Source organism: Cyprinus carpio, chromosome A9 (assembly GCF_018340385.1).
Source record: "Cyprinus carpio isolate SPL01 chromosome A9, ASM1834038v1, whole genome shotgun sequence".
Taxonomy (NCBI): domain Eukaryota; kingdom Metazoa; phylum Chordata; class Actinopteri; order Cypriniformes; family Cyprinidae; genus Cyprinus; species Cyprinus carpio.
In genome coordinates this window covers 31,254,012-31,279,540 of record NC_056580.1, presented here as the reverse complement: position 1 = coordinate 31,279,540, position 25,529 = coordinate 31,254,012, and the positions used below count along the sequence as shown (strand labels likewise).

At 38.2% G+C, this 25,529-nt stretch overlaps 2 protein-coding genes across 2 annotated transcripts; one reads left to right on the top strand and one right to left on the bottom strand.

The window, feature by feature from the left end:
• The first annotated feature begins 8,192 nt into the window (after window positions 1–8,192).
• Window positions 8,193–17,927, top strand: LOC122146210 (arylsulfatase D-like). The gene is made up of 7 exons (XM_042764480.1): window positions 8,193–8,473; window positions 9,200–9,623; window positions 10,101–10,172; window positions 12,295–12,437; window positions 12,518–12,680; window positions 15,090–15,211; window positions 16,437–17,927. Exons 1-7 carry the CDS (start codon window positions 8,248–8,250, stop codon window positions 16,805–16,807), a joined length of 1,521 nt encoding a protein of 506 aa, XP_042620414.1. The 5' UTR covers window positions 8,193–8,247; the 3' UTR covers window positions 16,808–17,927.
• A 2,430-nt stretch (window positions 17,928–20,357) lies between these two features.
• On the bottom strand, window positions 20,358–25,121 carry LOC109053017 (nuclear factor 7, brain-like). The gene is made up of 6 exons (XM_042764431.1): window positions 24,407–25,121; window positions 23,940–24,035; window positions 23,475–23,705; window positions 23,371–23,393; window positions 23,169–23,290; window positions 20,358–21,425 (listed from the first exon to the last, which is right to left on the bottom strand). Exons 1-6 carry the CDS (start codon window positions 24,800–24,802, stop codon window positions 20,938–20,940), a joined length of 1,356 nt encoding a protein of 451 aa, XP_042620365.1. The 5' UTR covers window positions 24,803–25,121; the 3' UTR covers window positions 20,358–20,937.
• Between the last annotated feature and the right edge of the window lie 408 nt (window positions 25,122–25,529).

The window sequence follows — 25,529 nt, the reverse complement described above, 5'->3', positions numbered from 1 at the left end:
GACTTGTCTCAACGGTTCAGGCGGCTGGTGGTGGTGTGGACTGGTTGTGGGGGATATTTTCTTGGCACACTTTGGGCCCCTTGAGTACAAATTGAGCACCGGTTGTAAACACCACAGTATTACTGGGGGGGGGGAGTATTGTTGCTGGGACCATGTCATCCCTTTATGACTACAGTGTACCCATTTCTGATGGCGACATTCACGCATTATAATTGCACCATTGCACAAAGATCAAATAATCTCAGGACGGTTTTCTTGAACATGACAATGAGTGCACTTTACTCAAATGCCTACACAGTCACCAGCACATCTCAATCCAGATAGGCAGCTTTGGGATGTGGAGGAATGGGAGATGCGCAACATGGATGTGCAGCCGGACAAATCTGACGAGCAGCAACTGCGTGATGCTATATGGTCACTATAGGACCACAAAATCTCTGAGGAATGTTTCCAATCTATGCCACAAAGAATTAAGGCAGTTCTGAGGCAAAAGGGGGTCCAAACCCGAGTACTTGCAAGGGGGGTGTTAAAACCTAATAAAGTGGCCACGTGAGGTGTATACGTCTGAACGTACAGGATTAAAGTATTGACAGTTTGGAAATATTTGCTACATAACTATTAAACAATTTCTTGAATAGTGAACATCACGTGATTTTCTTTTAGTTTATGCACTGACACTGTCCGATCACCCCAATAGAAAATAGAAGACTTTTGTGATGTTCTGTGGTTTTAGTTGGATTGTGTTACTTAAAGCTGCAGTCTGTAAGTTTTGCCTCTTTGTCTCCATCTCTGTTTAAAAACCTGCAATTGCAGCTGTTTGCGGAATTATCTTCCTTGTTGTGTGCGGGGGTTGTTCACCGGCACTGGACGTCCAGCGCACCATTAATCGAATGTTTTGGTGCGGATATTCCCCCCTGTACTTACACACAGAATCACAAATTCTACCTCTTGGAATTTATATGAAAACAAACAAGAGATTTTCCCCAACCCCACTATATGTAATATGAACAAATAAGTAACAAGTCTGCCACGTTTGTTCTGACCAAATGAGGAAAAAAGCATTAACGTTACAATAAATTAAGCTACCAATGGTGATTTAATATTAAATAGGAAAATATTCACATCAAAACCATGCCAAATTATTATCATTGTTTATACTTTAATTCTCAAATTGTTTGTTTATTAAAATCAGCATTAATGTTGACTGTGATATATAGCGTGTATAAGCGAGTAGTCACTGATTCAATTTCTGTACAGCTCTAAATCTCTTATTGTCATAAGCACCGCTCACGAATATTCATATCAAGAAATTATTTTAACCCAAAAAGCAAATTATGCTGCCCTTCGAACTGGCCTCTATGTGTCTTTAAAATACCAGAGCTTGTGTACTATCCAGGCTATCTGTAATCAGAAGCACATTTAAAAACTGGAATATAATTTAATTCATTCACATATGTTTCAATAAACACACTAATCCTTTCTGAATTACAGGCGGCCATCAAAATGACTGTAAATGTAATTATTCAAAGCTGCGGTGAGAAAAGGCTATAAACAATTCGCTACCTGCAGGATCCTCACATGCGATAGCAGCTCGGGAACACCACTTCTTTAAGTTTACAGACATGATGTAACTGTAACGCAGTGGCATGCTCAAATTTCCCGTGAGATGAAAACTACCCGTACCACTCAAATAGAAAAACCTTATTATAAGCTAAACGGTTGTGAAACAAGCTAATGTAAGGGGGATAGTTTTGAACACTGTCGGCTGGCTATAGGGCCTCTTTAGCACTGCAGGAACCTTATCATAGTACCAGAAACTAATTGGGGACACCACCCACTTTTGGGCGCTTTTAGTTTTTAGTATTTTAGTACCGGACTGCCTTTTTCGAGAACCAAATTAGCTCCTACTCTGGAGCAGGGTTAACCAGCACAACTGATACTACCTGTGAGATAAGCAGAAACCCACTTTTGGGCGCTTTTCAACGCGTACGACGAAAACGTTCTCAACCCGCCATATTTAAAACTCATGCTAACATACTGTAAACATTGGTTAAATTATTTAAGCAAGTAAAGACGAACAGCGATAAATATACTGAACGTCTTTTTTTTTATACTGACGTATACTTGTAGCAAATGTAGCACTGCCAGTTATCGTTGGAGATTCTTAGTCCTCCTTTCGGTTTTTATTAGTTGTGGTTATCTGTTTGTGGGTTTTTGATTTATGGGAATATATTATTGTTATTTTGATTTAGATTTAAGTTTAAATGTGCTGTAGAGTTAATTTGATTTGTGATGTAGTAAACTGCTGGGTCTGTCATTTTTATTTTCTTTATAATGTGATTGGGTACTTTGTGAAGAATAACCCATCAGGAAAAAGGATATAAAGGCGGGGTGGGACGAGATGAGAGAGAGAGGACAGATGGGAGATGTCGGCGTGAATTGTGTATAAAAATGTGTTTTATAGTTCATCTCAATGTATGTTTGTTTGGGTTTTGATTTGAGTTTTGGTTGCTGATTGTTGAGCGTGAAAGTTTGAGTTTGTTTTTTAGTTTTTAAGTGAGTGTGAGAGGGGAGAACTGTACATTCTGCGTGAACTGTCTATATCGTACTGTTTATAGAGGAGAACGACAACGGATGTTGTGTTCATGTTATGTTCGGGAGACTTTGACTGGAGTCTCGTCCGCTGAGGAAGGGAGTGAGAGGATATTGTGTTGAGAAGCTGAGCTGCTGGATGAAACACCCCGACAGCTGCTCAGTGCGTCTCGCGACCGATGGATTCCGATTAGAAACCTGACAGACTGTGACTGATCCTGATCAAAAAAGAACAACATTTTCTCTAAAGGTACCTGTTCATTTTCTTTTCTTTGTGGCTCAGTTGAGTGAAGCAGCCGTGTGTTTTTGGCCTCTACGATCCCAAGCAGCGAAACACAACTGCAACAGAAACTATAGGGGATATTTCATTTATTTGCCGGCTTAGGAACGTTTATTTATTTTTTCCCCTTGATACTGTTGACTGTTGATTTATACGTAAATGTAATTTTGAAAAAGGGAATCACACACTTGTGTTTTGACAGAAGCTTTATTAAAAAGAATACAATATATATATATATAATATATTATATATATATATATATATATATATATATATATATATATATATAATTTTTTTTTTTTTTTTTTTTTTTTTTTTTTTCATTTTTGCCTATTGAAGACATTCAAGTAAATTCAAGTCTGATTTAATTTTTTTTGTTGTATTTGTGGTAATTCATTTTACCTGCTGTATTGAGGTATAAGCCTTAGATAGCCTTACAAATTTAATTTAATACAACCCATCATATTAAGAACCTGGGTGTCACACATAAAATTCCCAGTTAGAGGAAGGGGGCGTTACACAAAATGGAGGCACCGCTGGGATGGGTTTTATAAATTTGTCGTTATCTAGGATGTTCTGTTGCATCTAAATTTCTTTGATTTCATTTGTGAGAAATATCATGGAGCCTGCATTGTACAAAAAATACCAAGATACACTCAGTAGTTGGTGTAAAGGAGAAGGACTTGATCCAGCTCATGTTACACTGATTGCGGGGGTAGCAGAGGATGTCAGCATAAGCCAAATTGAAGAACTGATGCAAACTGTGCGCTGTTGGGGTCGTGCAAGAGTAAGAGGAAGGACCTACAGTGTTGAAGCCGGAGGTTTGCTGGTTCTATGTGAATGTAGAGAAGAAATAACACCACAGATCATTCCTCCTGAAGTGAGGAGTGATGATGGTACTACTGTTTGGCACATAGTGGTGGTTGATCCAAGGCCTGATTCGTTAGACGCGTCAGATGACTGGCAAGTTACAGAATTTCTTCCAAGTGAAGGTAAAAACAGTTGCTGACCTCCAAGATTATGTAGCTGCCCCAGCACCTGCCTAAGGTACTGAAGAAGATTCTTCATTCTATGCTATGGCTGAAATGATTGAGGCGAAGTCTAACAGAGGTATGGCTGAGAGTCACAATTTTACCGTCGACTTCGAGTGTTTTCACCCCTACCCCAGTGTGAGAGGAACAAGTTGAGTATTGGCTTGAACAAGCCACAGTGATGGTAGAGGGCAGTGATTGCCCTGAAAAGGAAAAGAGACGTAGAATAATAGAAAGTCTGAGGGGTCCTGTACTAGAAATTGTTAGGTCTTTACTTACTTTCAGCCACCCTGAAGCTAGCTCAAATAAGTATATTTCTGCCATCGATAGTGCTTTTGGATCTCTAGACAGTGGAGAAGATTTGTATTTTGCATATCGTCTCATTCAGCAAAGATTTCTGGAGAGATGTTATCTGACTACTTACAGAGGCTTGAACCTTTTCTGGCCAAGGTTGTCAGGACAAGGGGGGCATAAGTGCTCAGGGGAAATGAACAAAGTGAGAATTAAACAGTTGTTGTGAGGAGCGGTGGGGGCTGACATTATGCTTCTTACAGTTATGTCTCAAAGAGAAAAGAGCTACACCCTCCTACATTTCTTGAGCTGCTCAGTCAGCATTAGGGTAGAGGAAGATATGAACGATCACGGCATAAAGTCCATGCAAGAGTTCGGAGTGTTGGAGCACAGGATTGTGTCTCTGCAACTGATTTTGATTTGCAAGAGCTTCGAGCTGATGTGAAGCGGCCTGCAAAGCCAAAATGTCTGAGTTGAAAGTGAAGTCCAACCCAGTCAACAAAGAAGGAGCTAGCATAAAAGTACAGGTTAGGCCATGTACATCAGATGATAAAGCAATTGAAACCTCTGTATTACAGAAAAAAAGTCTGACTGAGTCAGAAAGTGAAGACGTTTGAGAGTAGAGAGCCAGCTTAACCTGCTTCTGCCACTGCTGTGAAAGTAAAAAGTGAGGATGGTGAGCAGTAAGAAACCTCTCTCCCAATAGGAGGATGATTTCTTTTGTTATCGTTGTGGGGAGGATGCCCTAACAGCAAGCAGTTTCGGCCCACATCTGGCCCGCCATGGATTTCACATGGGCCAGATCTGGGGCCAAAACACTATGTTGCTGTCTGGGTGGTCACATTTCAACTAATGCACTGCTACGCAGAATGAGAAGAAGAGGTAATCAGGGAGCTTATTGCTTCTCTTCGGAAAGCTAAAGAGAAACAAAGTAGTGCTGAGGTCAGTTCTGACAAAGAAACCACACATTGCTCTGCTAGAACACAGATGGTCCAGAACACAGCATCAGTTGCAATTCCGACTGGGTTGGTGGGCTAATTTCTCCTGTGACATCGAAGGTGAAAATGGTCACCTTTTGCACTGCACTGTTGGATGAGTGGGTCACAAGTGAACATTATATTTGAGAAATGGTACCAGGAACATTCAGTTTCCTAGAGAATTGAACAGGCAACCCTCGAAACCTTTGTCAGTGCTGGCTCTTGTGTGTCCTGGACCAACTGCTCCTGATCAGACTCCTGTAATATTGGGGACTAATGCCAGTTTGTTTCAAAGACTGTTTGCTTCTTTGGGACAAAGAGAAGGGTAGCAATCTGGTTTGTGTTTTCCAATATAAAAAAGCTTTCTGCCAGATAGCCTGCCTAAGTCTAACTGTTGTGTTCAAGGCAAGTCAGCGGTGGTGAGGATGAACATGTGGGTCGGCTCGGCTGAAATGGAAGGTACCCTTTTTACCTGGCTCTGTAACCATCCACATATAACAAAGATATTTTATTGTGTCAGCTGTGAAACAGAGTTTTCTCAACCAGTGACTAAGGGTACAGTTTTGGTGGAGGCGCACGTTGATGTAACACCATTACCACACGGATTGATGGTTCAACTATATGGTAGCGTTAGCTTCAGCTGTGAAAATGGAGAGACATTTCTCTGTGTTTTCACAGAATGAATAGACCAAGCGAGAGGTTATCATACCTGAAGGTTCAGGTTTGTTAGAGAATGTGGCAAGTCACCAGAATATGGCTGTTCCACCGGTGAGAGTGAACAAACCTGAGGAGATAGATCCAAGCCATTTTTGATTTTCGGGATTTCTCCTCCCATTCCTGAGGAATGGAGAGAAAGGCTTAGAACAGGAAATTGATGCAGAAACGCTACAACAATGTTTTCTCCCTACATGAGGGGGGGAAAGTGGGATTGACAAAGGGGTGGAACATGACCATCCGACTTGTCAGAGCACACCCGGCCTTTTCGTGAAAGAACAAGGAAGATCACTTTTTCTGCAGATATAGAGGATGTACGTAGACACCTTGAAGAATTTGTTAGAGGCAGGGATAATCAAGAAGTCTAGGAGTCCATATGCTTCTCCTATAGTAAATGGGGTCGTACAAGAGTCATCCACAGAGATCACTTACTTGCCTATTGGGCAGACGGTTATGATCTCCCAAGAGAAACGACCCACCGCCTTCCATAAATAGGCCTATGACCCCACATCAGAGAGAGGTACCCGTTATGATGAAGCTGATTATAACATGCATTATTCGGTATCACAGAGTTCTGAGAGATGTTGAAGAGAAATAGTGAGACAGAAAAACGAGTTTTGAACCATGTTTTCATGGAAAAGAGCATCATGGGACTCTTGAAAAACAAGTTTCCTGAGACAAATGAGACAAATGAGGAAGAAGAACATGTAGAGAATCCATACTGCGGATGTGATTCTTCCAGACAATACTGCAGATATGTATGATGATGTAGAATACTTTCAGGATGGAGGAAAAACAGGTGTGCAAGAGAGAAGCTCAGAACCCCTACAATTAGAAAGAGATGGTTCAGTATCTGACTTCATTTTGATACTTTTTTTTTTTCAGAAAACAAGACTCAATGTGATTTTCCTTCTTCAGAAATGTGTCTTGATTTGAAAATGTTTTAATATTTGTACCAGAAAACAAGACAAAAACACAGAGGAGTATATCTGTCCAAAAAAAGACAAAAACTGCCCAAAAATATAAGAAAAAAATATGAAATGTGTTATATATATATATATTGGATATAGGTTCATAAAATAATATTATATTATATCAAGCAGTAAGAGTATACACTGAAATTAAATATTTTTATGCAATATTCATGCAAAATTCACTAAAATACTTAAGAACTGACATAAGATAAAGACACTTTTCACACTAAGCATGACAGCTATTCATTTTTTATATATTTTTTTAATTAATAGTAAGTCCACAATGATAACGACAACTGAATGAATGAAGGATAAAAACACTGACAGTGAATCAGAATCCTCCGACTTTATAAAGCTTGAGCGTTTAAAGAGGCAGATTGCACTTACACTGCCGTGCAAACGATTGGGATCTGTATGATTTTTATTTCTTTTCAAAGAAGTCTCTTCTGCTCAGGAAGGCTGCATTTATTTGATCAAAAATACTGAAAAAAAAACCTGTCAAAATTGTGAAATATTATTCTGATGTAAATCAGCTGTTTTCTGTGTGTGAATCTCTGTTAAAGTGTAATTTATTTCTGTGATTTGATGTGCAGCTGTATTTTCAGCATCATTACTGCAGTCTTCAGTGTCACATGATCTTCAGAATCTTATATGATTTATCATTAATATTAGAAACAGTTTTTGCTGCTTACTTTTTTTTTTTTGGAACCTGTGATACTTTTTCAGGATTCTTTGATGAATAAAAAGTTAAAAAGAACAGCATTTATTCAAAATAGAAATCTTTTTTGTAACAATGTTAGTCTTTAATGTCACTTTTTATCAGTTTAACACATCTTTGCTGAATTAAAGTAATAATTTATTTCAAAAATAGAAAGAAAAAAATCAGCTGACCCCAAACTTCTGAACAGTAGTGTATATTGTTAGAAAGATGTTTCCTTTTGAATAAATGCTGTTCTTTTTAACTTTTTATTCATCAAAAAATCCTGGAAAGAAATATCACAGGTTCCAAAAAAAATATTAAGCAGCAAAAATGGTTTCTAACACTGATAATAAATCATCATATTAGAATGATTTCTGAAGATCATGTGACACTGAAGACTGGAGTAATGATGCTGAAAATACAGCTGCGCATCACAGAAATAAATTACACGTTAACAGAGATTCACACAGAAAACAGCTGTTTTAAATTGCAATAATATTTCACAATTTTACAGTATTTCTGTATTTTTGATCAAGACTTGGTGAGCAGAAGAGAATTCTTTTAAAAACATTACCGATCTCAAACGTTTGAACAGTAGTGTACTGTATAATAAACATATTGTTATGGTCCACTGGTGTGGATGCCGATATATTAATCGTGATCGTGTGTTGGTGTGGACGGGCCTTTAATGTCTATCACCAGGCCAATAAATCATGAGATAAGCAGCTTGTCTGCTGTGTTCGTCTCTGTTTTATCTGTCTGTGTCTGTGTCTGTGTCTGTGGATGTGAAGGTCTGGGCAGCACAGGCAGAGTTCAGGTGATTCTGTTTCTTGCTGGATCTGGAGGACTTCTACCGAATGAAACCACCTTCGCCAAACTTCTGCAGAAGCAGGGTTACACCACCGGCATTGTGGGTAAGACTGAATCAGTCACAGAGATGGACAGTCAAGTCACGCTTTATACAATACAGATCATTCTGAAGCAGCTTCACAGTGATGAACAGGAGAATCAAACACAAGCTTATTGAGAGTATTTTCATGAGTTATTGTCTCATTTGGTTTTATGACTCTTCTATGACTTCTTTCTTTCCATTTCTTTTTTTTTTTTGCTTTTAGAGCAGTACATTAGACAAACTATAGGAAGACGACACTAAAAGTACAAAACAAATTAAAACACAACAAAATAATAAAAAAACACAAAAAATAGGTTTTACACACGATTATGCGAAGTGTGCTGTGCATGTATGTAAATATATATTTAGAACAGAATGTTTGAAGAAGGAGAGATAGAAGAAAAGAAATTATATATAACGAGGGAAAATAAAGCAATAATAATAATAATAATAACAGCGGTAATAAGGAAATAAAAAGAGAATAAATTATGAGAAATCAAAAAATGGAGGGGATTAAGGAGTAAAAGAAAAGAAGGGAAAAATGAACATAAATAAAATATGCACAGAAAATAATAAATTAATTAATTTAATAATACACACATAAATAAATAAATAAATAACACTAAATATAAGTAAAATACACTAAATAAATAAAACACACATTAATAAATAAATAAATAAATAAAACATTCATAAATAAATGAATAAATCCCACATAAATAAATAAATACATGTGTTCGCTCTTCAGGTAAGTGGCATCTGGGTGTGAACTGTGAGAGCAGGAACGATCACTGCCATCATCCCAACAATCACGGCTTCGACTTCTTCTACGGGCTTCCCTTCACCAACTTCAATGACTGCAAGCCCGGAGCAGGGAAAGGCGTCCTGGTGGATGTGCAGGAGACGCTGTGGCAGATATCTGTGCTGCTGACGCTGGCCTCTCTCACGCTGCTCGCGGCCCGAGCCTCGGGTCTGCTGCGGGTCAGCTGGACACTCGTGGCGTTTCTGGCCGCTATGTCTCTGCTGAGCTTCGCCGTGTGGTTCGTGCCGTTTGAACTCCTGCGGACCTGGAACTGCATCATCATGAGGAACGGCGAGGTGGTGGAGCAGCCCCTGAAGCTGGAGACGCTGAACGCCAGGCTGATGAGCGAAGCCGAGCGGTTCGTGGAGAGGTCAGTCCTAAACGACACATGAACAGAGATTACTTGAATTTCTTCTTTACTTCTGTTGAATTTGTGCACGTGTTCTTGACGAGATTCACCCGTGATTTGCATGCATGCCTGCTTCATAATGTGGTAATACAGAAAATATTACACATATAACACATAAAGAGCACATGCACAAATTCAACAGAAGTAAAGAAGCAATTATAGTTTGAATGAAGAAGATGAAGCTTTATTAATTAATTTACTGAGTGACAAAAAATCTTTTTTTCTACCCTTTTTAAAAAATTTTTAATGTAAAGACCTTTGGATCAACTACGGTTGTGTTAAACTTATGCACTATAAATCAAATTTGCCTTGCCTTGTCCTGACAAATCAGCTTTACGTCTCGTGAGTTTCCCACGCACTCATCTCTTGTGCCTGCGGTGGGAAACTTCTTTGGTTTCGGTTTAAGATGATTAATAATCATGTGATTTATGTCGTCAGACACAAAGACGGGCCTTTCCTGCTCTTCCTGTCATTGGCACACGTGCACACGCCTCTCTTTGTGTCCGAGGGGTTTTTTAGTGGAAAGAGAAAATGTGGTGTGTGTGGGGAAAGTTTTGGAGGTGTGGTGTGTGTTTGGTTTGTTAAGTGATGAGGAAAGAAGAAAGCATCGCATAATGAATCAAATGTAACAATTAAAAGGACCATTCACCCAAAAATGAAAATTTGCAGTTAATTTACTCATCCTTAGGCGATCCTATATGTGGGTGACTTTTCGGATTCAGTGGAACTGTAAAGAAGATTTTTAGCTGAAACCGTGGGCCAAGTCAATGACTACCGTCACTTTAAGAGTCAAAAAAGCACATCAGGCAACTCAGAATTAATCCCAGCGGCTCCTGACGATATATCGAGGTCTTATGAAGCGAATCAATCAGTCTGTGCAAGAAACTGAACATTATTTACAACAATATCCACATGTAATGCAGAGCCTCAGGGAAACCGTTCTTTTTAGTGAACTAGATGAACCGGTTCATCAAATCGGACTGAAGCGTCTGAAACATTTTAGTGAATTAGATGTACCTGTTAGTCAATTCGGATTGAAATGTGTGAAAATACTGGTGTATTGGATCCTATGATGAATGAATCATTCAGCGCTTCAGTTCCTCTAACAACCACTGAACTGAAAAAACAGTTTGACTCGGACTGAAGACCGATGAGCCGCTGACATTAATTGCTCACCCTCATGTCAATGACAGAATTCTCAACAAGAATGTTGACCAAAGTGCTTCACAAGCGGAGCAAGTACACACGAATAAAATGCAGCATGCAGCATTTTGGATTATCTGTAATCATGAGAGTGATGACTGACTAATTCCAGTATACAAGGCATTGCAATAATCAAGCCTTGAGGAAATAAAAGTGTGAATTACAGTCTCCAAATCCTGAAAGGTGAGGAGGGGCTTTAACTTTCATAATCGCTTTAGCTGGAAAAAGCTGGCCCTGACCACTGAATTTATTTGTTTGTCGAACTTCAGGTCGGCATCAAAAATGACCCCCAGATTTTTGACATAGGAGTCATTTTTTTTGACTGAAATAAAATAAAAGTTACCTACATCTAGTGGTCGATCGATATTGGATTTTGACAGCCGATGCCGATATCTCGGAAACCAGGGGGCAGATAGCCGATATAATAAAAAAAAAAAAAAAACATTAATATTTAAGAAATTTGAAATAATTTGACAATGAATTAAAAAATAAATGTGTAAAATAAACATACTTTAGATGACAAATTATTTTTCACAAATAAATAAATATTTAATAAAAATATAATTGAAAAGGAAGTAAACACTGTAACCAACAGGGCACTCAATATTCTGGGAAGTTTGTGTGCATTGGGAATCATATTTTTCAAATAAATCCAGGGTAACACTCATTTTACATACAGCACAAAGTGAAAATGACATGAGTATGACAGTGGGCAAACGCATAATGCGCAGCATAATCTGAAATCATGAGTTTAAAGTTTAAAGCAAATTCACACGGACCGACCATCACACAGAGAACACACGATCATGCTGGATAAAAATACACACTTCACTAGATCTCACAGCTGGATTTGACTAAGTTTGCAAGGTTTGTGAAAATAAATGTTTATTAGTCATTCAAAGATTTTTTTAAATTATATAAATGCATATTTGCTTAATGGTGACAGCAAACGAGAAAGTATTATAATGTTTGCCTTTGTATTACTAATAATATATAAGCAATCGTTAACTTTCTGTATACATAAATTCCTTTGTTTAACCGTTCTATCTGATTATTAGACAGACTTCTATCTGTATTAGACAGAACTGTTAACAACGACAGTAAACAAGAGGGAGAATATGAGCACTGTGTGCTCAGGCACTGCCGCTCTCAGCCCCATCAAAATAAAAGTCCAGCCTCTAACACATCGGCCAAGCAGAAAAACTAATCGGCCGATATTTGAAAAATAGGAAATATCGGCTGATATATCGGCCATGGCGATATATCGGTTGACCACTACCTACATCTTGGATGATCTGAGAGTCAATAAATTAACAGCTAATTTTCATTTCTGAGAGAGCTATCCCTTTAAATGTAACGAACTCAAGTAACTTCAGATCACACAATCACAGATTAATCAGCTCAGCCAGATAGGACGACCTGTTTGAAATATCTTGTGTTTGATCACAGGTAGAATGATGGAGACCATTGCAAGGCTTGGCCTGTCCGAGAAAACCTTGATGTACTTCACCTCTGACCACGGTGGCCACATCGAAGAGGGTCCAAAAGGAGGCTGGAATGGAATCTATCGAGGTACGAAACACAAAAGCAGACATGTTGATGCTTAACAAAAATATATGATTTTGTGTCATTACTGACCCTCTTATGTTTAGGTGGTAAAGCCATGGGCGGCTGGGAGGGAGGAATCCGAGTTCCGGGAATATTCCGCTGGCCTGGACGTCTCAACCCGGGACGAGAAGTGGCAGAACCAACAAGTCTGATGGATGTTTTTCCCACAGTGGTGAAGCTGGCAGGCGGAGCGCTGCCGGAGGACAGGTACAACACCAGTGCACAAATACTCAACACTATATTCCTGTAAGCCAGACAGCATCTAGTGCTGCAGAAAACACACACTTAACCTCTGAGAATATGGAGCTTGACAAATAATAAATTGGTATAGCCTAGCAACCACATAACCAACTGCCTAGCAACACTGTAGCAACCACCCATAACACCTTAGCAATACTCTACCATCACCTTAGCAACATCAGAGTAAACCAACCAGAACCCAGTTGCCTAACAACACTTTAGCAAGCACTCATAAACACCATATTATCACCCTAATAACCATCTAGAAAATCTTAGCAACCATATAGCAACTTTCTAACTACACTTTAGCAACCTAGAAACACCCTAGTATCACCCTAGCAACAGCCCAGGAAGACCCTGGTATCAACCTAGCAACCACCCAGAAACACCCCATTATCACCCTAACAACGACCTTGTAACACTCTAGTATCATCCTAGTCTAGCAACCACCTAGAAAGACCCTAGTATCAACCTAGCAACAACCCAGAAAGACCCTAAATCACCCTAGCCTAACAACCTCCTAGAAATGCCCCATTAGCACCCTAACAACACCCTTGGTAACAATCTAATATCACCCTAGCCTGGCAGCCACCTAGAAACAACCTAGTATCGCCCTAGCAACCACTCACAAACAGGCTAGCGAAGCAACCACCTAGAAACACCCTAGTAATACCCTAGCAACCACCCAAAAACACATAGTAACCACTCAGAAACACACTAGCCTAACAACCTCCTAGAAATGCCCTAGTATCACCCTTGCAACCACCTAGAAACACCCCATTAGCACCCTAACAACACCCTTGGTAACACTCTAATATCACCCTTGCCTAGCAGCCACCTAGAAACAACCTAGTATCACCCTAGCAACCACCCACAAACACGCTAGCGAAGCAACCACCTAGAAACACCCTAGTATTACCCTAGCAACCACCCCAAAAAACCTTAGTATCACCCTAGTAACCACTCAGAAGCACACTAGCTTAGCAACCACCTAGAAACACCCTAGTATCACCCTAGCAACCACCTATAAACACACCATTATCACCCTAACAACACCCTTGGTAACACTCTAATATCACCCTAGCCTAGCAGCCACCTAGAAACAACCTAGTATCACCTAGCAACGACTCACAAACATGCTAGCGAAGCAACCACCTAGAAACACCCTAGTATTACCCTAGCAACCACCCCAAAAAACCTTAGTATCACCCTAGTAACCACTCAGAAACACACTAGCCTAGCAACCACCTAGAAACACCCTAGTATCACCCTAGCAACCACCTAGAAACAACCCATTAGCACCCTAACAACACCCTTGGTAACACTCTAATATCACCCTAGTCTAGCAGCCACCTAGAAACAACCTAGTATCACCTAGCAACGACTCACAAACACGCTAGCGAAGCAACCACCTAGAAACACCCTAGTATTACCCTAGCAACCACCCCAAAAAAACCTTAGTATCACCCTAGTAACCACTCAGAAACACCCTAGTATCACCCTAGCAACCACCTAGAAACACCCTAGTATTACCCTAGCAACCACCTAGAAACACCCCATTAGCACCCTAACAACACCCTTGGTAACACTCTAATATCACCCTAGTCTAGCAACCACCTAGAAACAACCTAGTATCGCCCTAGCAACCACTCACAAACACGCTAGTGAAGCAACCACCTAGAAACACCCTAGTATTACCCTAGCCAACCACCCCAAAAAAACCTTAGTATCACCCTAGTAACCACTCAGAAACACACTAGCCTAGCAACCACCTAGAAACACCCTAGTATCACCCTAGCAACCACCTAGAAAAAACACCCCATTAGCACCCTAACAACACCCTTGGTAACACTCTAATATCACCCTAGTCTAGCAGCCACCTAGAAACAACCTAGTATCACCCTAGCAACCACTCACAAACACGCTAGTGAAGCAACCACCTAGAAACACCCTAGTATTACCCTAGCAACCACCCAAAAACACTTTAGTATCACCCTAGTAACCACTCAGAAGCACACTAGCTTAGCAACCACCTAGAAACACCCTAGTATCACCCTAGCAACCACCTAGAAACACCCCAATAGCACCCTTACAACACCCTTGGTAACACTCTAATATCACCCTAGTCTAGCAGCCACCTAGAAACAACCTAGTATCACCCTAGCAACCACTCACAAACACGCTAGCAAAGCAACCACCTAGAAGCACCCTAGTAATACCCTAGCAACCACCCAAAAACACATAGTAACCACTCAGAAACACACTAGTCTAGCAACCACTTAGAAACACCCTAGTATCACCCTAGCAACCACCTAGAAAATCCTGTATGATGTGTAAGTGTAACATATGAAGTGTGTGTTTGTGTGATTCTGTAAGGATCCTGGACGGCCGTGATCTGATGCCTCTGTTGGAGGGCAGAACGAACCGCTCGCAGCACGAGTTCATGTTCCACTACTGCGGCATGTACCTGAACGCTGTACGCTGGCACCCTCCCGACAGTGAGTGACTCAAACACACACACACACACACACAACGAGAATGCCTTTTATTAATCAATGACGCATTAAATTGACCAAATATGCCAGTAATGATATTTATAATGTTGCAAAAGATTTCTATTTCAAATAAATGCTGTTCTTCTGAACTTTCTATTCATCTGTGAATCCTGTAAAATAAAATGTATCACAGTTTCCACAAAAATATTGTGCAGCACAACTGTGTTCAACATTGATAATAATCAGAAATGTTTCTTGAGCAGCAAATCTTCATATTAGAATGATTTCTGAAGATCATGTGACACTGAAGACTGGAGTAATGATGCTGAAAATACAGCTGCATATCACAGAAATACATTACACTTTAACAGAGATTCACACAGAAAACAGCTGTTTAAAATCATAATAATATTTCACATTTTTACTGTACTTTTGATCAAATAAATGCAGCCTTGCAGAGCAGAAGGGAGTCAGTTTCAAAATCATTAAAAATCGTACCGACCGCAAACTTTTGACATGTATTGTGTGTCTCACTGATTTTATTTATTTGAATCAGTTTTTAAATCAATTCAAATGTCTGTCTGAACACTGTCATTATGGAATGCCAAAGCTGCCAAAATAATAAATAAAAAAAATACATAAATAAATATACAAAGAAATCTAAAATAACAAAAATAAATTAATAAATCTACAAAGAAACATAAAAAAAGAAAACACAATAAATAAAATATTTCTACTTTTATTTCCTTGCGTATAATTGTATTTTTTTTTTTTTTATACATTAATTTATTTACACATTTATTTATTTATTTCAACATATATATTTATATATATTTCCACGTGTATTTATTTCTACATTTCTTTGTCCATATGGTAATGAGGGTGTGTTTTTACTTCAGACGGAGCAATCGAGCTCTGGCCAAAGCAAGAAAAGAAGCTTTGAATTATTTATGCATTTATTTATATATTGTTATATTACATTTCTTTGTATATTTATGTATTCATCGATTGGATATTTTGGCAGCTTTAGCATTCCATATGTCATACAAAACACATGATGAGGATAAATCATGAAACTCCTCACGTTTAGGAAAACTGAGAGACGAATAAAACACTTTAAAATCATATTTGTGATATTTACATATTATTGAGAATATTACACAGCTCTGCATAACAGCAACACACACTGAGACAGATATTATAAGCTAAATTGTAATTTTAACCTCAGGTGAGTCCATCTTCAAGGTCCATTTCTTCACACCAAACTTCTCTCTAGCGGGAGCCGTGGGCTGTTACCACACCGGCGTCTGCATGTGTCACAGGCCGTTTGTGACGTATCACAACCCTCCGCTGGTGTTCGAGCTCAGCAGGGATCCGTCAGAGAGCCGTCCGCTCTCACCGGACACTGAGCCGCGGTTGGCAGAGGTGCTGGAGCGGGTCAAACGGGCCGTGACGGAGCACCGCAGAACTCTGGCGCCGGTGGAGAAACAGCTGACGTGGACAAAGGTTCTGTGGAAGCCGTGGCTGCAGCCCTGCTGCGGGACCTTCCCTTTCTGCTCCTGCGAGGAGAGCAACCACACGTCTGCAGCAGCAGAGTGAAGAGATGGATGCCACAGAAGAAAAACATTCACAAAGATAACTGCACATTTTTCTCTCAATTGCAATTTTATATCCCACCATTCATCCTTTTTTGTCTTGCAGTTCTGACTTTTTTCCTCAGAATTACAAGTTATAAAACTGCAATTGTGAGTTTTTATATATTGCAATTTTGACTTCAGGGTTTACATCTCGTGTTTCTGACATTTTCTGATAATCTGAGTTTAAATATAAAAATTTTGACGTTATTCCTCAGAATCGCGAGTTTGTCACAATTGCAAGCTATAAACTCTTAATTGCAAGTTTACATCTTACAATTCTTTTTTCCTCAGTAATTGTGTTGTAAAATTACAATAGTAATCTCAAAATTCAGTCTTTTTCTCAGAATTGTGAGTTTGCGTCACAAAAGCAAGTTATAAACTTATTTCAGAGTTTATATCTCACAATTCTGACTTTTTTTTCCTCAGAATTCTGTTTACATATCACAATTTTTTCCCACTTAGAATTGGGAGTTTACATCTTTCAGTTTTTTTTTTTCATTAGTTCATTAAATTTATATCTTGCAATCTATTTTCTCCCTCAATTTTTTTAGACTCCTGACTCGATCACATACATATGCAGAATTTTGAGAAAAGTCAGAATTATGACATTTAATTTAGCATTTCTGAGAAAAACAACTCTGAATTTTGCAATTGGAAGATATAAACTTTCCAGAAAAAAATAGTCTGAGTTGTGAGATATAAACTCACAGTTGTGTTTTAATAATTTTATTCTGTGGTGTAAATAAGCTTCCACACAGAACTGATGCTGATGCAGAGACGATGCTGTTAGTGCTTCAAAAGAGAAGCGTTCTCCTGGTGAACATGATTTAATATGAAGTGCATCAGTCCTGCTGGACAGCATACTGTCAGGCCTTCATCATATCTGTCTGAAAGTACAGGATAAAGTATTAAAGCTTGGAAATATTTCTACATTAAATATTAAACTTTTGAAGAGTGAAATCATTGATTTTCTTTTATCACAGCATCACAATACAATAGAAGACTTCTGTGATGTTCTGTGGTTTTAGTTGGTTTGTGTTACTTCAAATGTTTCACCCTGCTTGAAAAAAAAACAACAAAAACTTTATAAACACTCTCTTGGTGAATGTGTTCTGTCCAGCAGAGGGCGCTGCAGCTGCAGAGAAACTAAACAGACAAAAATGAGAGACTTGACTGTACAGAAACACCTCTTGAAATCATAATTAAGACTTTCTTGAATCATTTGAGAGTTTTTATTTATTTTTAATGTCTTTTAAGGACCTGCGGAGACCCTAAGAACATAATTCAGTGCAAAAATTTCTGTCATGCATTTGGCAAAAAGGTTTTGTTGACTGTATTTTATGTTTGACATTTGAGGCAAGTGCAGGTCTGACGTCACCGGTGTATCTTTCATACTTCTTTGTGAGCAGTGATGTAACAGTGATTTAAATTAAAACCTTTTATTATTACACTTCCAAACAATCCAAACATATTTCTCCTTGAACTTGCTAAAAAGAGAAGCTGTTTACCATCAATCTTTCAGTGACTTACTTATCAAATGTTGTCAAATTGATCATCCAAGCATAAGATGATCCAGCGGCCGAACTTAAAAACACTGCAGCCGCCAGTTACCCATCTCTTCAACTTCAACTTTGTTTATTTGTATAGCACATTTTAACACAATTTTGTTGCCCAAAGTGCTTCACAATATAATAGAAAGCATATACAAAAATAAAATCTAACGTAATTAGTAAGAATGAACCACTTTATGAAACCAGCCATCAGATGAAAACTACCCTTTATCCGGTCATTACACATTGGGGTTGTTCCTCTGTGAAAGGTCTCTACAAAGGGCTTTCCTCTGCGAAAGCTAATGTAAAAAGATGAGTTTTCAACTGAGACTTAAAAACTTCTAAGGATGGAGCCTGCCGAATATGAAGTGGAAGACTATTCCACAATTTGGGAGCCACAACCATAAATGCTCTATCACCTTTAGACTTTCTTTTGGAGCGAGGAACTGCCAGTTTATCTGCTGATCTCAGTGTCCAAGCCGATGTATGGTACTTTAAAAGATTGGTGATATAACTTGGGGACATGTTATGAAGCGCTTTAAAAACCATCAATAAAATCCTGTACTGAACTGGTAGCCAGTGGAGAGAAGATAAAACTGGAGTAATATGATCCTTTTTTTTGTGACTGTCAAAAGCCTGGCTGCAGCATTCTGTATCATTTGCAGATGAGATAGTTGTCACTGACAGATCCCAACATAAAGAGAATTGCAATAATCCAATCTTGATGTAATAAATGCATGGACAACGGTCTCTAAATCTTTAAAACTAAGAATGGGTTTTAACCTGGAGATCATTCTAAGTTGGTAAAAACTACTTTTTACTACAGACTTTAAGTGGTAAATATATCTGAGTGTCATCAGCATACATATGATAGGAAATGTCATAGCGACGACATATAGATCCAAGTGGGCACATGTACAATGAAAATAATGTAGGGCCCAGAATAGAACCTTGAGGAAGACCATATTTTAAAGGAGCCACAGAAGATGAAGTATTTGCAAAATTAACAAAAAAATGTTCTATCATGCAGATATGAGTGACACCGTTTTTAAGCTGTTCCTTTGATGCCTACATCACACTCCAAACGTTTTAAAAGGATCGAATGATCAACAGTGTCAAAGACAGCACTGAGGTCCAGCATAATTAAAACAACCCCCAACCCAGAGTCAACTGCCATCAGTAAATCGTTCACAACTTTTACCAAAGCAGTTTCCGTACTGTGACCAGCTCTAAATCCAGATTGGAATTTATCCAGGATATCATAAGGGGTAACTTGAGAAAGAACAACCTTTTCTAAAACTTTAGATAGACATGGTCATTTAGAAATTGGGCGGAAATTATTCAGCTCTGTGGGGTCAAGGCCTGATTTTTTAAGTAAGGGAGAGACCACTGCTTGCTTAAGACAGCGTGGGACAACACCATTAATTAAAGAGCTATTCACAATAGATAATATATTAGGGCCCATCATTTCAAACAGATCCTTTAAAAAGTGAGGAGGAATAGGATCTAAAGGAGTATGTGACAGTTTCATGTGTTTAACAATGCCCTCCAGAACTGGAAGAGAGACAAAGTTAAAGCAATCAAATATACAAGAACTTGGCAGAGGGGCTGCTAGAACACTATCTTCTCTGATTGACTCAATCTTTCTTATAAAATAGTTCAAAAAATCCTCACAGGTATGTGAAATAGAGTCAATAGGGGATACTATAGCTGGGTTGTTTAGCACAGTGTTTATTGTGCTAAACAAAGCTTTAGGACAGTGAGCAGTTGTATTAATTAAATCAGAAAAATATTTTGTTCTAGCAGCTTTAACTGTACACTGATATTTATTAAGAGATTCCTGTAACATTTCAAAGGAAATTTGTAGTTTGTGTCTCTTCCATCTGCGTTCTGCTTTTCTACAAGCTTGTCTGAGAGCACGTGTCTCATTATTAAACCATGGCTGAGAGAGGGGCTTAGGCATTTTTTGTCTGATTGGAGCAACATCTTTAATAATATCCAGACAAACAGAATTAAAAACATCAGTCAACTCCTCTGTGTCCAAGCGGGGTCCAGAAGCCTCGTTGATAGAGGAAACTGGGCTTTTAACATATGCCTCAGCAGAAAATCCTTAATAAAGTCCTTGTTTTATTTAAGAGGACGATAGATAAGTGCACAATTAACAGTGTAGGTCAGTTCTAATTTAATCAACTGTAATTCAAAAGTTGAATATTTCTCCACTGATACGGGGCTATATTTAAATCTGTCCTTGTAAAGTGTGGCCACACCCCCACCTCGTCCAGTGACTCTGGGGGTATTTAAAACTGTATAGTTCGCAGGCAACAGCTCAGTAAGAAAACATGTATCCACAGGCTCGAGCCAAGTAAATCTCTGATTTACATCAATGAACAAATTTATCATTTAACCTCTATAACTGAAATAAACAATTATTGGTTTAGTCTCAAACTGTTTAAATAATGAAATTGTGATATGGACTGAATATTGGAAATATGATGAGTGTAAAAGATGAAAGCAGGTGGATCCAGAACTACAGGAGTAACATTTACTGACTATTGAACGATAAGATCCTCAGAGAGTCAACACACCAGAAGAAAGGAAAGAGTGTGTGAGTGAAGGTGGTTGTGAATGTGTGTAGATGTGTGTTAGTTACAGGATCAGAGAATGACACTGTTCCTCTGTCATAGTCCAGATACACTCTCACACGCTCAAGATCCTGTTTAACACGAAAACCAAACTGATCAGAATATCTGTGCTGCACACTCCAGACATCAGTGTTAAAGAAACCACATCCCTTCCTCTGGTTTGATGCTGTAGTTACTCCAAGAATCCAGACTGAACTCTCTTTAACCTCCACATCCCAGCAGTGTGTTCCTGAGTTAAAACCCTCTGAACCCAGAACACAAGGCCAAGAGTCAAATCTCTCTGGATTATCAGGAAGAGGTTGTTTGTTCTCGCTGTATCTCACACTGGTCAGATCATCAGACAGGACGAGACATGGATCTGCAGTGTTTGGATCCAGAATCACAGGAGCTGATGAGACACAATCAACAGCTGCTTTTATTCTGATGTTCATATAATGATCAAGAGTGAACCACACACAGATTATTATGAATTATGACCAGTGTTCATTTTGACAGGCATTTCTGATTTAGTCTTAGTCTTTATCTTGAGACCAAAATGTTTAATAGTCTTAGTCACATTTTAGTCATTTGAGTCTTTCATAGTTTTAGTCGACGAAAAGTCATTGCATTTTTGTCAACTTTTAGTCAAACTGCAGTTACCAATATTTATTTTGGGAGCTATTTTATCATTAATTCTTCTCTCTTAACACCAAATCAATTAAGCTTATGAGAAATTTGAATCAAGGATTGAATTTAGAAAAACTTGATGACGATTTTCATTTTTGGGTGAACTATTCCTTTAACAGTAGTGAAAAGGGAGAAACTAATAACAATTATAGTTGTTCATATATAATATAGATTATAAAAAATATATATAATTTATACATTTTGAAAAAGAAGCACAATAAGACAAATACAAAAGAGATACAAATTAAACAAATTTTTCAGATACAGTAGGATTATTTTTTCTATTTTAATATACGATTACGATTTTTAATATTTTGAATTTTTTCACTAACACGTATCAGAACACGCTGCTCACGAGCTCAGTGCAGTGTGTCAGAGAATTAACAATTTACTTGCACTTCATTCGCTCCTCTCAATGGACGTGACGTTTGTGTCTGTCTTATAACGTGACGTCTATCTGTCTGTCTTGAAAATCCTATGAAATCCTTTTTGAATTTTTTACATTTGGGGATAAGTTTGTTTTTATCTTTTACATTTTTAATGTAGCCTACAGCACTTGATGGCCAACCTGTGATGATGGCTGCTAGATCTGAGACTGTTTCTGTAAAATAATAATAAAATACATAGGCTAGAAAAATACATTATGCCTGATTAATGTTCAGTTTTTCAAGCACCTTTCTTCTTTGTTATATTTTACATTTAAAATATAAATTTAAAATAATAAATAATATTATTTTATTATTCATTTATTTTTCCCTTTCTTTTTAAAAAGAAAATGTAAACTTTTATTCAGGAATAATGTTAAATTGATGAGATTTCTATATTTTGAATAATAATCTGCCAGGATTCATCAATCAATCTTGTAAAAATATCACAGAAAAATATTAAGCAGCACAATTGTTTCCGAGGTTGACAATACATTGAAGGATCATGCGTCAAAGAAGACTGGAGTAATGATGCTGAGAATTCAGAAATAAATATAAAGTATATTAAAATAGAAAACCATTATTTTAAATTGTAATGATATTTCACAATATTAACCAGACCCCACCCCCTTCAATAAATAAATGAATAAAACCTTATATAAATATGATTCACCAATTTTATTTTATTTATTATCATTTTTTGTCGTGTCCTCGATCATTATCATTGAGAAAACCTAAGATAAGCTTATTTTAAGCTTCATGATCAGTGAATTATGTGTACCAAACAATCAAACATGAATCAAATAGGCTATATAAGGGTGTGCCATAGAGACAAAAATGATATCTCGATATTTTCTGGGATTTTTAGCCATAACCATAATCAGAGTATATTTTTCTGAGTGTGTTGCGCTGCAGGACTGTCGTGGAGAAGCTGACTCCTGAAGTTATTGATATTCTTCATATTCTGCGTAGTCAGTTCACAGCAGTGATAGAAATTAATATTTTCCAACAAAAGTTATTTTATTTTTCTCCAGACTCACTGTTTTGGACGATGTCCTGCATCTTCTTCCAGACTCTGAAGGGCAGGTTGCCCAAGTAACGCGGCACATGAATCAAAGCTCCAGAAGGCATCTGTGGATCCGGCTGTGATGAGATCTGGAGTCTGGAAGAACATTCGGGATCAGAACTGCAGTGGCTTTGGATCAGAAGCAGAGAGAGCAGAGACACCAGCAGATCACTCACCTTTCCATCGAGACTGGAAACTCCTGCAGAACAAACACACCATTGATCATCAAGAACTCAATCAATCATCAATCAATCAATCAATGGATGATCTGAAATCAGACCTTCAGAAAGCAGACGTCACTGGCTTTCATCATCTCCTCCGTGTCTTTGATTGTGTGTGAAAGAGCTGAGATGTGTGTGTTCATCTCCTCCAGCTTCTCCTTCATCATCTGCTTCTTCTGCTCCTCTTCCTCTCTCAGTGCAGTGATTGTAGCTTCTTCTTCATCTCTGAGAAACTGATGAAGCTTCTCAAACTGCTGTTTAATCTGACGCTCTGTGTGCTCAGCTTGAGACTGAAATCAAATCACATTCACTTCAATCATCTCCATCAACACACATCAACACATCACATCATTCAGATCCCAGAGGAACTCAGACACCAACATATAACAGATCCAGAAGCAGACTGCTGCTCGTCATTTACAAAAATAATCAACTGGAATCATTATATTAAATATAACACATCATAATTGTGTTTAGTTATGCTACAGCTGTACTGAAAATGACTCTTGATTCTGTTTCCTCACCTTGATGTGTTCAGCTGTTTTCTCAAACTCTTCTTTAATGTTTTCATTGTGTTCAAGTTTCTTCTGTAAGGACTTCAGTGCTGTATTGAGCTCCTCCTAGAATTGAATAAAAATACATAAAACACCAGATTACAGTGAAGAGAAGAGAATACAGTGATCACACAGTGCTGTGTGTTTTTGTGTATATCTCACACTAAATTGATTCAGAAATTGAACATAAACATAAAACAAACACAACCTGAGTAAAAACAAAATACACTTTAATAGAAGTTTTTCAACAGTATGAATTTGATCACTTACCCAGTGACTACACTTTAGTACACAAACACAGAACAAATCAGAGCAGAGTTTATGTCATATGAAGTTGAGTAAAACAGCAGAGAGAAATACTGAGTGCATGAATGTGATAATATCTGTGTTTATGACTTATTGTTCTTTATAAATGAAACAAGAGACATTTGTCCTACCTTATATGAAGGAACAACTTCACTGATGGGTCTGAATGTGTGACTGATGTGTTTCTGTGAATCTCTGCACACTAAACACACCGGCTGTTTGTCCTCCAGACAGAAGAGTTTGAGTTTCTCACTGTGTAAACTGCAGATCTCCTCAGATCCTGATGAACGACTCTCATTTCTCTCCTTCAGGAACGACTCACACAAGTTTTGTAATGCTAGATTTGTTGGAGGCACCTCTCTTGAGGATCTTCTCCTGCAGACAGGACACTCCTGAGTTTTCTTGGTTCTCCAGAACTGTTGAAGACACTCTTTACAGACACTGTGACTACATGATAAAATAACAGGAGTCTGGAAGATTTCACAGCACACGGGACAGTTATAGTCATATTCAGCTGATGAAGCCATTTTCACTGTTTGAGCTCCAGCAACCTAAACTTTACTTTCACTTTCTGGACTACGGTTTCAAACATGAATAACCACGAGAATCACAAAGATCTGCTGTCTGTTCAGAAACAAAAACGTCTTCAAAAAATGCTTCTTCAAAGTCTATCTCTTCATTGTCCATTGATGGCTGATTCTTGTTTGCTTTTGTCAAAGAGAAGAAAATCAGTGACAGAAAGGAGAAATAACAAGTCAGTCTCTTCCTGGTAAGTTTTGTAAGAGGGTGGAGTTTCTGATCATCAAACAGTCTGATGACGACAGCAGGATTTCTTCAGTTACATTTCAATAAAATGCATTAAAGATTAACTTGCACTGAAAATTTAAGTATAATGCTAGGAAAACTTAAACCAAAGACAAGAGAACAATGAAAAACACAAATATTGATCATATGTTTTAGTTATTGCTCTATATTTCTCACAGAGTTCTTCCAGGGTCTGTCATGTCAGATGATTTCTTCACATGCTGAGAATTATGGAAGGCCAAAAGGGCCAAAAACTTGAATTTTAACAGATCAACAACACGTTAAATGTGCGTGTTTTACGTGTATTGAATGCGTATTTCATGCGTTAAATACATGTTGCTTGTGGGTGAAAAATCAGTGCATTAGATATGCATATTCAACACGTATATAACGTGTTAAATATGCATTAAAAATCAGTTCGAACGGGTCAGTGTCATTGACTGCTGAAGA